This window comes from Oncorhynchus keta, chromosome 7, assembly GCF_023373465.1.
Source record: "Oncorhynchus keta strain PuntledgeMale-10-30-2019 chromosome 7, Oket_V2, whole genome shotgun sequence".
Taxonomy (NCBI): domain Eukaryota; kingdom Metazoa; phylum Chordata; class Actinopteri; order Salmoniformes; family Salmonidae; genus Oncorhynchus; species Oncorhynchus keta.
The window spans coordinates 22612280-22625092 of NC_068427.1; the positions used below are offsets into that span (position 1 = coordinate 22612280).

At 46.0% G+C, this 12813-nt stretch overlaps 1 protein-coding gene and 1 pseudogene across 1 annotated transcript in view; both read left to right on the top strand.

Annotated features, from left to right (window-relative positions):
* Window positions 1-7210, top strand: part of LOC118386168 (collagen alpha-1(VIII) chain-like) — a 31867-nt gene extending 24657 nt beyond the window's left edge. Inside the window, exon 3 of the mRNA XM_052522255.1 lies at window positions 236-7210. Coding sequence (XP_052378215.1) covers window positions 236-2187 — 1952 coding nt within the window. The 3' untranslated portion in view covers window positions 2188-7210. The remainder of the gene's footprint in view (window positions 1-235) is intronic.
* A 4239-nt stretch (window positions 7211-11449) lies between these two features.
* Window positions 11450-12108, top strand: LOC118386184 (protein jagunal homolog 1-A-like; annotated as a pseudogene).
* Window positions 12109-12813: the final 705 nt, after the last annotated feature.

Sequence of the window (12813 nt, forward strand, 5' to 3'; positions counted from 1 at the left end):
AATCTCAAAGGACTTGTGGCTCTGGTCGAAAGTAGCGCACTACTATGGAGTAGGGCAATAGTATGTTGTTTATGTTGAGACTATGTCAATCTTCAATGTTCATTACCTAACCTAACTCTAGGTAAGACATACACACAAGCAGATTGTACTTCATTTTGCTCTTGTGCTGAATATTGTGCTATGCCTGCAATCTTCCAATAATGTTTAGACTGATTGGACATCTTATCCCCTACAGGTCAGACCATCCCCAGTGGGGCTGTGGGAGGTCTCCCTGGAGGCCTGGCAGGAGAGCAGGGCCCAGCTGGGCCTGCAGGACCTGAGGGACCCTCTGGGCCACCAGGTCCTCCTGGGGTAGGACAGCCAGGAGGTGAAGGAAAACCAGGCTCCGCTGGTCCCCCAGGATTCCCTGGTGTAGGCAAACCAGGACTCCCGGGAATTCCAGGCAAGCCAGGGAGCATGGGAGACCCAGGTGTACCTGGAGAGCTGGGCCCCAGTGGTGGAGACGGTCATATGGGGCAGCCAGGGCCTCAGGGCCCCCCTGGTCCTCCAGGTCTCCCGGGGATAGGAAAACCAGGGGTTGGGGGGTTACCAGGACAACCAGGACCCAAGGGGGAGCCAGGACATAAGGGCCTACCGGGACTACCAGGATTACCAGGACCCAAGGGTGACAAGGGAATTGGACAGCCAGGACAGCCAGGCCACAAAGGGCCAGCAGGACCCCCTGGACCTCCAGGCCAGGGAGGGATGCCCGGTGTGGGCAAGCCTGGAATGAATGGCATATCGGGGCCACCAGGAGGACCAGGGAAACCAGGCCCTCCTGGAGAGCAGGGGCTGGCTGGACCAGCAGGAGAGGGTGGCGAGACCGGTCCACCAGGGTTGCCAGGCCAGGGAAAACCAGGCCAGAATGGTCTGCCTGGACAACCAGGCATGCCTGGTGGGAAAGGGCACCCAGGCCCTCCAGGTTTGCCAGGGAAGCCTGGATTGCCTGGATTTGGAAAACCAGGATTCCCAGGACCCAAGGGAGATAAAGGGATGGGTGGGATGCCCGGAGGCCCAGGACCAAAGGGAGACAAAGGCCATGGAGGACTTCCAGGTGTGATTGGACCACCTGGGCCAATCGGACCAGCTGGTCCCCTTGGCCCTATGGGACCCCCTGGAGGTCTTGGCCAACCAGGGGCAAAAGGAGATGCTGGAGAGGGAGGGCAAAAGGGGCTGCCAGGTGGCCAGGGTGAGCCTGGTCCTCCTGGACTTCATGGTCAGAATGGCTTCCTTGGAGAGGTAGGAGAGCCAGGGCCAAGGGGTCCCGCTGGGCCTGTAGGACCCCAAGGGGAAGGCGGACACAAAGGGTTACCAGGCGCCCCTGGCATTCCAGGCCTATCTGGGCCAAAGGGAGAGGGAGGACTTCCAGGAGAGAAGGGTCCCCAAGGCCCTAAGGGCATTCCAGGTCTGGGAGGTGCAGGTGGGCCGATCGGACCTCCTGGTGCCCCTGGGTCTAAAGGTGACAGCGGATTACCTGGTCTTCCCGGCGTTGAGGGTAACGGAAACCCAGGTGTCCCTGGTCCTCTTGGACCTCCAGGTAAAGAAGGTCCTGGAGGACCACCAGGAAATCCAGGCCAGCCAGGTCTACCTGGTCCCCCAGGCCCACCCGGACCCCCCACCCTCTCCCCTAACATGGGAGCAGTCCTCACTGAGATGGGTATTCCTCCTGTGCTGGATGGAGTCAAGACCACCGGCTATGGCAAGAAGGGTAAATATGGAGGAAACAGTGGAGAAGTAATGGGTAACGGCCTGGAGATGCCTGCGTTCACGGCTCTGGTGACCACACCCTTCCCACCAGTGGGCACGGCTGTGGTGTTCGACAAGATCCTGTACAACGGCCGTCAGAACTACAACCCCCAGACAGGCGTGTTTACCTGTGACATGCCCGGGATCTACTACTTTGCCTACCACGTCCACTGCAAAGGGGCCAACGTGTGGGTGGCGCTGATGAGGAACGATGAGCCTGTGATGTACACATATGACGAGTATAAGAAGGGATTCCTGGATCAGGCGTCGGGGAGCGCAGTGTTGCCTCTACAGCCCGGGGACACCGTGTACCTCCAGCTACCCTCGGACCAGGCCGCAGGACTATACGCTGGCCAATACGTCCACTCATCCTTCTCTGGGTACTTGTTGTACCCTATGTAGCAACAACTATAGAGAGGAAGAGACAGTGACAGAGGGAGAAAATGTTGGAGAAATTTAAGCATTGTTTATAGAAGTCTTTAAATGTGTATGTTTTTTTTTAAAAACATCAACTATCTGTTGAGATTGATGCTGTTGAGATCGACGCTGTTGAGATCGACAGCGATGGGAGGACGCGTCGCACAGTCCCTGGGAAAATCTGAGAGAGGAGTGTGTATGTGTGTGAGTGAATGTACATATATGCAGTTTTTATAACCATTTATGTTGTGGTACAAAGATTTCTGTATCTATGTACCGCTCTTAAGAGTGTTACAACGTTACAACACTGCATTAAAAGATGCCATTACATCAACAGAGTTCACATATTGTGAAATGTAGTCATATGTACAGTTGAAATCGGAAGTTTACATACACCTTAGCCAAATACATTTAAACTCAGCTTGTCACAATTCCTGACATTCAATCCTAGTAAAAATTCTCCATCTTAGGTCAGTAAGGATCGCCACTTTATTTTAAGAATGTGAAATGTCAGAATAATAGCAGAGAGAATTATTTATTTCAGCTTTCATCACATTCCTAGTGGGTCAGAAGTTTACATACACTCAATTAGTATTTTGTAGCATTGCCTTTAAATTGTTTAACTTGGATCAAACATTTCAGGTAGCCTTCCACAAGCTTCCCACAAGAAGTTGGGTGAATTTTGGCCCATTCCTCCTGACACAGCTGGTGTATCTGAGTCAGGTTTGTAGGCCTCCTTTTTCCGTTCTGCCCACAATTTTTCTATAGGATTGAGATCAGGGCTTCGTGATGGCCACTCCAATACTCCAATACCTTTGTTGTCCTTAAGCCATTTTGCCACAACTTTGGAAATATGCTTGAGGTCATTGTCCATTTGGAAGACCCATTTGCGACCAAGCTTTAACATCCTGACTGATGTCTTGAGATGTTGCTTCAATATATCGTCATAATGTTCCTTCTCATGATGCTATTTTGTTTAGTCCCCCAGTCCTCCTGCAGCAAAGCACCCCCACAGCATAATGCTGCGACACCCGTGCTTTACTGTTGGGATGGTGTTCTTCGGCTTGCAAGCCTCCCCCTTTTTCCATATCGATGGCCATTATGGCCAAACAGTTCTATTTTTGTTTCATCAGACCAGAGGACATTTCTCCAAAAAGTACAATGTGCAGTTGCAAACCATAGTGTGGCTTTTTATGGCGGTTTTGGAGCAGTGGCTTTTTCCCTGCTGAGCGGCCTTTCAGGTTATGTCGATATAGGACTTGTTTTTCTGTGGATATCGACACTTTTGTACCTGTTTCCTACAGCATCTTCACAATGTCCTTTGTTGTTGTTCTGGGATTGATTTGCTCTTTTCGCACCAAAGTAGGTTCATCTCCAGGAGACAGAACGCGTCTCCTTCCTGAGTGATATGACGGCTGCGTTGTCCCATGGTGTTTGTACTTGCGTACTATTGTTTGTACAGATGAACGTGGTACCTTCAGGCGTTTGGAAATTGCTTCCAAGGATGAACCAGACTTGTGGAGGTCTACAATCTTGGCTGATTTCTTTTGATTTTCCCGTGATGTCAAGCAAAGAGGCACTGAGTTTGCAGGTAGGCCTTGAAATACATCCACAGGTACACCTCCAATTGACCCAAATTACGTCAAATAGCCTATCAGAAGCTTCTAAAGTCACGACATCTTTTTCTGGAATTTTCCAAGCTGTTTAAAGGTACATTCAACTTAGTGTATGTAAACGTCTGACCCACTAGAATTGTGATACAGTGAATTATATGTGAAATAATCTGTCTATAAACAATTGTTGGAAATATTACTTGTGTCATGCACAAAGTAGAGGTCCTAACCGACTATAGTTTGTTAACAAGAAATGTGTGTAGTGGTTGAAAAACGAGTTTTAATGATTCCAACCTAAGTGTATGTAAACTTCAGACTTCAACTGTATGTATCAGTTTAATTTAAGGTGCTGCACAGACGAATGTGGAAAGAGATATATCTCTTGTATTGCCACAGTGTACCATGTGTTTTTTCTCAAGTCCCTACATGTTCCTTTGCAAACTGGCAGCTGCCATTAATGAAACTGTGGCAAAGAATGTAAATTGAATAACTAAAGAAAACAAATGTATTTCCTAGTAAAATGGCACCTGCAATGTGCTATTACAGTACTTACAGAAAGGAAAACCAATAGAGTTCAAGATTCAAATAAAGTGGTGCAATGGTTTATTTCACGTTTTAGTTTAGCTTTCTTGTTGTGTTTTTGATTGATTTGTTTGATACTTTTTAAAAACTTTTGCAGACAAGCATCATGTGTGATGTTTATAAGGGTGATTGTGTCGCATTAAATGGTTGGCAAAATGATGCATTATGGGTATATTAGTGTTGTGCACAGCAATGCCTCTTGTGGTAAGTAAAGAATAAGGCTCCAACAGACACTATTGTACCCAAACATTGGAAGACCACTGCTGTCCTTACAAACCCTTGTATTACTGTATGTGTCAGGTGTCAACTGAATAAAGCAGTAGTGTTATAATGACAGTTATGAAAAACATTTGAACAAGACCCAGACCCTCATTAAGAGGGGCCTAAACGTTTCTGTAAGTAACAGATACAATGATAATCAATTGTGATTCTTATGAATAACTTTTGAAGCTAATTGATCCCTCTTGGCTCAGTACAGAATTGAAATAATCTGATTATAGGTACTCTATGTGGAGGTTAAGATTTAAGAATAATAAATACTTTGATGTCAATCAGAGAACATGATGGCCAAACCAAACCAGGAGTAAGTGAGGAGACTTATGGAATTAGGTTTCCTTGTGGAGCCTAAAGAATAAAGACAAATGGTACGTTGGTAAATTCCCTCTGGCTATCTACTTCCATTTCAGAGCACTCTCGTCTGAGTGTGCTGGAGCGCAGAATAACTGATGAATTTACAAACGCTCAACATTGAATATTGCCGGTGTAGCGACTGGGAGGCCCATGGGGCTACGCACAATTGGCCCAGCGTCGTCCGGGTTAGGGAGGGTTTGGCCGGCAGGGATAACCTTGTCTCATCGCGCACTAGCGACTCCTGTGGCGGGCCGGGCGTAATGCACACTGACCAGGTTGCTAGGTGTGCGGTGGTTCCTCCGACACATTTGTGCGGCTGGCTTCCGGGTTGATTGCACGCTGTGTTAAGAAGCAGTGCGGCTTGGTTGGGTTGTGTTTCAGAGGAGGCATGGCTCTCGACCTTCGCCTCTCCCGAGTCCGTATGGGAGTTGCAGCGATGGGACAAGACAGTAACTACTAACAATTGGATACCACGAAATTGGAGAGAAAAAAGGGTTAATTTTTTTTTTAAATGTTACAAAGAATATGGCCGGTGTCAGTAAACGTTGTCAAAAAAGCGTAATTAAATTGTTGCCAGCAGCACAGTCACCAACGCTCTGGATAACATAGAAACAGCCTAACCAACTCTGCTAGGTCGGAGAAAAATGTCAGAGAGAGGCGCTCTCTCATTTATGTCTGGAATTAGCTTTAGCCAGTTATCTTGGGTGCTCGACTGCAGTTGTGAGGTCACAACTCTCGGATCAGCCCGACTCCTCGGCCAGAGTGTCCAGTGTGTGCACTGAACGCTTCGAGAGAGATATGCTCTGAATTTACAAATGGACAATCTGACAACACTCTGAATTTACGAACGGCCAGATCACACTCGGAGCGCTCTCTGGCACTCCAGAGGGAATTTACGAATGGCCAGATCACACTCGGAGCACTCTCTGGCACTCCAGAGGGAATTTACGAATGGCCAGATCACACTCGGAGCGCTCTCTGGCACTCCAGAGGGAATTTACGAATGGCCAGATCACACTTGGAGCGCTCTCTGGCACTCCAGAGGGAATTTACGAATGGCCAGATCACACTCGGAGCGCTCTCTGGCACTCCAGAGGGAATTTACAAATGGCCAGATCACACTCGGAGCGCTCTCTGGCACTCCAGAGGGAATTTACGAATGGCCAGATCACACTCGGAGCGCTCTCTGGCACTCCAGATGGAATTTACAAATGGCCAGATCACACTCGGAGCGCTCTCTGGCACTCCAGATGGAATTTACAAATGGCCAGATCACACTCGGAGCGCTCTCTGGCACTCCAGAGGGAATTTACAAATGGCCAGATCACACTCGGAGCGCTCTCTGGCACTCCAGAGGGAATTTACAAATGGCCAGATCACACTCGGAGCGCTCTCTGGCACTCCAGAGGGAATTTACAAATGGCCAGATCACACTCGGAGCGCTCTCTGGCACTCCAGATGGAATTTACGAATGGCCAGATCACACTCGGAGCGCTCTCTGGCACTCCAGAGGGAATTTACAAATGGCCAGATCACACTCGGAGCGCTCTCTGACACTCCAGAGGGATTTTACGAATGGCCAGATCACACTCGGAGCGCTCTCTGGCACTCCAGAGGGAATTTACAAATGGCCAGATCACACTCGGAGCGCTCTCTGGCACTCCAGAGGGAATTTACAAATGGCCAGATCACACTCGGAGCGCTCTCTGGCACTCCAGATGGAATTTACAAACGCACCCAAAGAGTAGAACATTAAAAAAGAGAGGAAGAAGGGTGAAAATGCCTTCCTGCATGCCCCTCCCTCTCCTCCTCCGTCACCCATGTCCCTATAACTAACCCATCTACCCTTCCCTCACCCACCTCCGCCCCTGCCCCCTACCCTTCTACCCCCCAGTGCCCCAGCACAATACACAATACAGACTGATAACAAAAACATCCTGCAGCATTTATCACTATAATGTATTATTTTGACTACTGACCTCCTGACTTTAAATGTGCAGAAGTGGAATAACATGTAGTTAAAACTTTCTTTTTTTTTTAATTGACTCCAGATATGAATTCAGTTTCCTTTCTTTATTTGGTGCTAAAGATTCAGTAAACCAAAATAAACCCTGAGTTTGAATGTTTTTACTGTTATTCTGTTGATGTTGTTTAAAACAATAATAAAGATGATTTAACTAGAAGGTCATTTGTTACTCTTTTCTTCAACATACACTGAGTATACAAAACATTATGAGCATTATGCTCTTTCCATAAAATAGACTGACTGGGTAAAAGCTATGATCCCTTATTGATGTCATTTGCCACGACAACTTGAGGCCAAATATTAGGAAGGTGTTCTTAATGTTTTGTACACTCAGTGTATATCAAGACTTTTATTTATATAAATGTTTTATTTTTATTTAACTATGCAAGTCAGTTAGAACACCTTCCTAATATTCTTATTTACAATGAAAGCATACCCCGGCCATAACCCAATGATGCTGGGCCAATTGTGAGCCGCCCTATGGGACTCCCTATCACGACCAGATGTGATAGAGCCTGGACTCAAACCAGAGACTGCAGTGACACCTCTTGCACTGAGATGCAGCACCTTAGACCGCTATGCCACTCGGGAGCCCAAATAAGACAGGTATTATTTCATTGTGTGACCATAATAAGTGCACATCAGATAAGTGCAGTTCACCAGTCCAAATGTAATAAACGAATTGTACTTGCTCCTGATCTAGGCTACAGTAAATATGCTCTGGTTTAATAATGCAGTCATGAATTATAGTCATGATCATTGCAGCTGACTGGATATGCCATATGGTGTAGAGATGAGGATACTGTGCTGCCAGACAGATAGGCTACTGTACCTTGACTCGTTCAGATGACTATTAAAATAGTCTATTATATATTTGATTCATCCTATGGGGACCTAGATATATATATATATATATATATATATATATATATATATATATATATATATATATGTGTATTTCCTCATAATAAGAGGTGCTTTCTTTCTTCCGCAAAACACAAAAATACATGTTTTGGTTTCTTAACAACAGTTGACATATCTGGAAAAGGATGCTGCGACTGATCTTCCGCGCGAGCGAGCACACGTCACTGTCATCTATTCACCCTGCTTTTATTGTGCCGAGCTACGATTATCACAATTGATAACTTCCAATTTAATTAATTAAATATGGCCATTAATAATGACATAATAACAGAAGGCTACAACAACAAACTGAGTAATAGGATATTTATTAAATCCGTTTGCCAGGTCAAGGTAGGCTACACAAGTGGCACAAATTGATTTGCAATGACTCCAGTGATATTGTCATTCCAATATACACTGCTCAAAAAAATAAAGGGGACAACTCCAAGTCAATCACACTTCTGCGAAATCAAACTGTCCACTTAGGAAGCAACACTGATTGACAATAAATTTCACATGCTTTTGTGGAAATGGAATAAGACAACAGGTGGAAATTATAGGCAATTGGCAAGACACCCCCAATAAAGGAGTGGTTCTGCAGGTGGTGACCACAGACCACTTCTCAGTTCCTATGCTTCCTGGCTGATGTTTTGGTCACTTTTGAATGCTGGCGGTGCTTCCACTCTAGTGGTAGCATGAGACGGAGTCTACATCCCCCATCAAGTGGCTCAGGCAATGCAGCTCATCCAGGATGGAACATCATTGCGAGATGTGGCAAGAAGGTTTGCTGTGTCTGTCAGCGTAGTGTCCAGAGCATGGAGGAGCTACCAGGAGACAGGCCAGTACATCAGGAGACGTGGAGGAGGCCGTAGGAGGGCAACAACCCAGCAACAGCCTTTGTGCAAGGAGGAGCAGGAGGAGCACTGCCAGAGCCCTGCAAAATTACCTCCAACAGGTCACAAATGTGCATGTGCCTGCTCAAACGGTCAGAAACAGACTCCATGAGGGTGGTATGAGGGCCCGACGTCCACAGGTGGGGGTTGTGCTTACAGCCCAACACCGTGCAGGACATTTGGCATTTGCCAGAGAACACCAAGATTGGCAAATTCGCCCCTGGCGCCCTGTGCTCTTCACAGATGAAAGCAGGTTCACACTGAGAACATGTGACAGACGTGACAGAGTCTGGAGATGCCCTGGAGAACGTTCTGCTGCCTACAACATCCTCCAGCATGACCGGTTTGGCTGTGGGTCAGTCATGGTGTGGGGTGGCATTTCTTTGGGGGGGCCGCACAGCTCTCCATGTGCTCGCCAGAGGTAGCCTGACTGCCATTAGGTACCGAGATGAGATCCTCAGACCCCTTGTGAGACCATATGCTGGTGCGGTTGGCCCTGGGTTCCTCATAATGCAAGACAATGCTAGACCTCATGTGGCTGGAGTGTGTCAGCAGTTCCTGCAAGAGGAAGGCATTGATGCTATGGACTGGCTCGCCCTTTCCCCAGACCTGAATCCAATTGAGCACATCTGGGACATCATGTCTCGCTCCATCCACCAATGCCACGTTGCACCACAGACTGTCCAGGAGTTGGCGGATGCTTTAGTCCAGGTCTGGGAGGAGATCCCTCAGGAGATCATCTGCCACCTCATCAGGAGCATGCCCAGGCGTTGTAGGGAGGTCATACAGGCACGTGGAGGCCACACACACCACTGAGCCTCATTTTGACTTGTTTTAAGGACATTACATCAAAGTTGGATCAGCCTGTAGTGTGGTTTTCCACTTTAATTTTGAGTGTGACTCCAAATCCAGACCTCCATGGGTTGATACATTTTATTTCCATTGATAATTTTTGTGTGATTTTGTTGTCAGCACATTCAACTATGTAAAGAACAAAATATTTAATCAGAATATTTCATTCATTCAGATCTAGGATGTGTTATTTTAGTGTTCCCTTTATTTGATTGAGTAGTGTATATTTATTGTATCAAATGGTAGGCTTCAGTAGCCTGCAACTGCATAGAAACGTATAGCCTACTTGATGGCCAACAGATGCAAATTCCATTTCAAATTTCCACTAGGTCAGCGACATCGTTTTCAAAGTAGCCCAATTCTCAATAGTTGTACCTACTTGCTGGGCCAGTCATATTTATTGAAATTATATTGCTCTTGATTTATTTTTTTTACTTCAAGAATAGAGGAGCTTTTAATATTAAATTATTTTAGGGTAGAAATAGAAGCCTGATCATCACATCGGTGTGTGTCGTGCTGCTGCTCCAGTTTCAACTGTTCTGCCTGCGGCTACGGAACCATGACCTATTCACCGGACGTGCTACCTTTTCTCAGACCTGCTGTTTTCAACTCTCTAGAGACAGCAGGAGTGGTAGAGATACTCATTAAAGATCTGCTATGAAAAGCCAACGGACATTTACTCCTGAGGTGCTGACTTGCTGCACCCACGACAACTACTGTGATTATTATTATTTGACCATGCTGGTCATTTATGAACATTTGAACATCTTGGCCATGTTCTGGTATAATCTCCACCCAGCACAACCAGAAGAGGACTGGCCACCCCTCATAGCCTGGTCCCTCTCTAAGTTTAGGTTCTGGCCTTTCTAGGGAGTTTTTCCTAGCCACCGTGCTTATACCCCTGCATTGCTTGCTGTTTGGGGTTTTAGGCTGGGTTTCTAAACAGCACTTTGAGATATCAGCTGATGTAAGAAAGGCTATATGAATACATTTTATTTGATTTTGATTTGTGTCTGCACAACCAATTATTTGAATTAAATGCATGTGAAAAACACATATGATACTCATTATTAAAGGATCAGATGTGGGCTTTAAAAAACTACATTAAATATATTGGTTTGGATGTAGAGTTAATACATAGAATCTTCTAGAATGTTTGCTGAATATGCACACTTGGGGCTCTATTCAATCTCGTAAATGTAGCCTTTTACTGCCGTGGGCTAAATCAGCGTCACACAGAGTGATTCTTTGTAGTCGTAAACAAATCTACTTTGAAACAAAAGTATACACCTCACACACGGTTATTGGCTTAAAAAAAGAAGACACCTGTACCATGTCAGATATAGAGTTGAAATGTGTTCAATTTTGAGTTTGCATCCCACAATTACACTGTACATACAGTAGATCATAGAAGACTGAAATGTAACAAAACTGTTTGATATAGAAACACCAGATTGTTGTCGTTTAAAACCTCTTAAAAAATATATAATCTTGATTAATTATGAAATCATCATAAATATGAATAATATTCAACCCATGAGGCCTTTTTTGTCATTGACTGCAGGAAAGGGCTACAGGCCATTTCCAACTGAGCTGACATATGTAGCCGTCTCCGCCAACGCGTTAACATTGCCTTTACATTTCAATTGTGCTTTAGCGCTGAATTTCAGCGCTAAGGTTTGAGTAGAGCCCCAAGCCTAATAGACTGTTTGTTTGTTGCTTGGTTTTCAGGGAAGCAGGTTGTTAACATGACGTCTCGTGTGGGCCCTCAAGCTTCAGGTACTGATGGGAGTGAATTCAAACACAGAGAGAATGTGCCCCCGCAGTACCAGTTGATTCATATCTGTCTGTGCTTTTATCTGTCTGTATGCTTGTCTGTCTTGTCTGCCTACTTTTCTATCGGATCATACTGTCTCAACCTCTTCTCCCCTTTTTCTCTGTGCCTCCAGTGCCTTGATAAAGTAGGAGTTGCGGAAGCTCAACTTTGTCCACCTTCGGCTGTGGCTCGTGGTGGCGGCCCAGGTGACCATCAGCAAACTCGACCTGGTGCCCAGCGACCCGGCGTCCCTACAGATGATAGTACCCCTACCTGATCAGTTTCTTTCCACTGGTCACCAGCAGCCTGTCGCTGTCCAAGAACAACATCAGCTGCCTAGTGATCTCCATGATCAGCTCAGGCCTGTTCTCCATCGCTCGACTCTTCTACGGCATCATGGAGACGCTCGGCGAGGCCCAGTAGCTTTACTGCCAAGGCAAGGCCTACCGCTTCGTCTTTGGCTGGGCGGAAGTCACCGTCATGTACCTGGTTATAGTTGTGGCGGTGCAGGTGGATGCCTGTCAGATATACTACAGCAAGAAACTGCTGGACGCCTGGTTCTATTTCACACAGGAGAAGAAAAATAAGTGATGCAGATGTATTGTGGGTTTTGAGGCAAGGGAAGAACTGTTTTTTTGATATTTTTTTTCTGTCTGTCTCTAGGATGCATTTATAAGTACTGTATATTGTTATTTATTTATATTGTTATTTATTTACTACCTCATAATCCCTATCCATTATTTTTCCAGATTGTCTAGTCAACCTTGCATACTCTTTCTCGCCAAGCTTGCATACTCTCTCTCTCCATTTCAAAGACACTGACTCAATGTACATTTTATCTCACACACACCATAGGGGGATGCTGAAGGGAGGAAGGCTCATAATAATGGCTGGAACGGAGCAAATTAAAGGGCATCAAAAACATGGAATCCATGTGTTTGACTTGACACATTTGATACCATTCCACCTGTTCCGCTCCCGAGTGGCCCAGCGGTCAATAGCACTGCATCTCAGTGCTAGAGTCGTCACTACAGACACCCTGGTTTGAATCCAGACTGTATCACAACCGGCTATGATTGGGAGTCCCATAGGGCTTAGCACAATTTGCCCAGTGTCGTCCAGGGTAGGCCGTCATTGTAAATAAGAATGTGTTCTTAACTGACTTGCCTAGTTACATAAAGGTTACATAAAAAATATATATTCTCCCATGAACGCTGTGGGGTGTTACTACCTTGGTTCTCTACTTGTTGCCATGTCAACTAGCCTCTTCATCTCAGGTCCTGGATCTTACTGGAC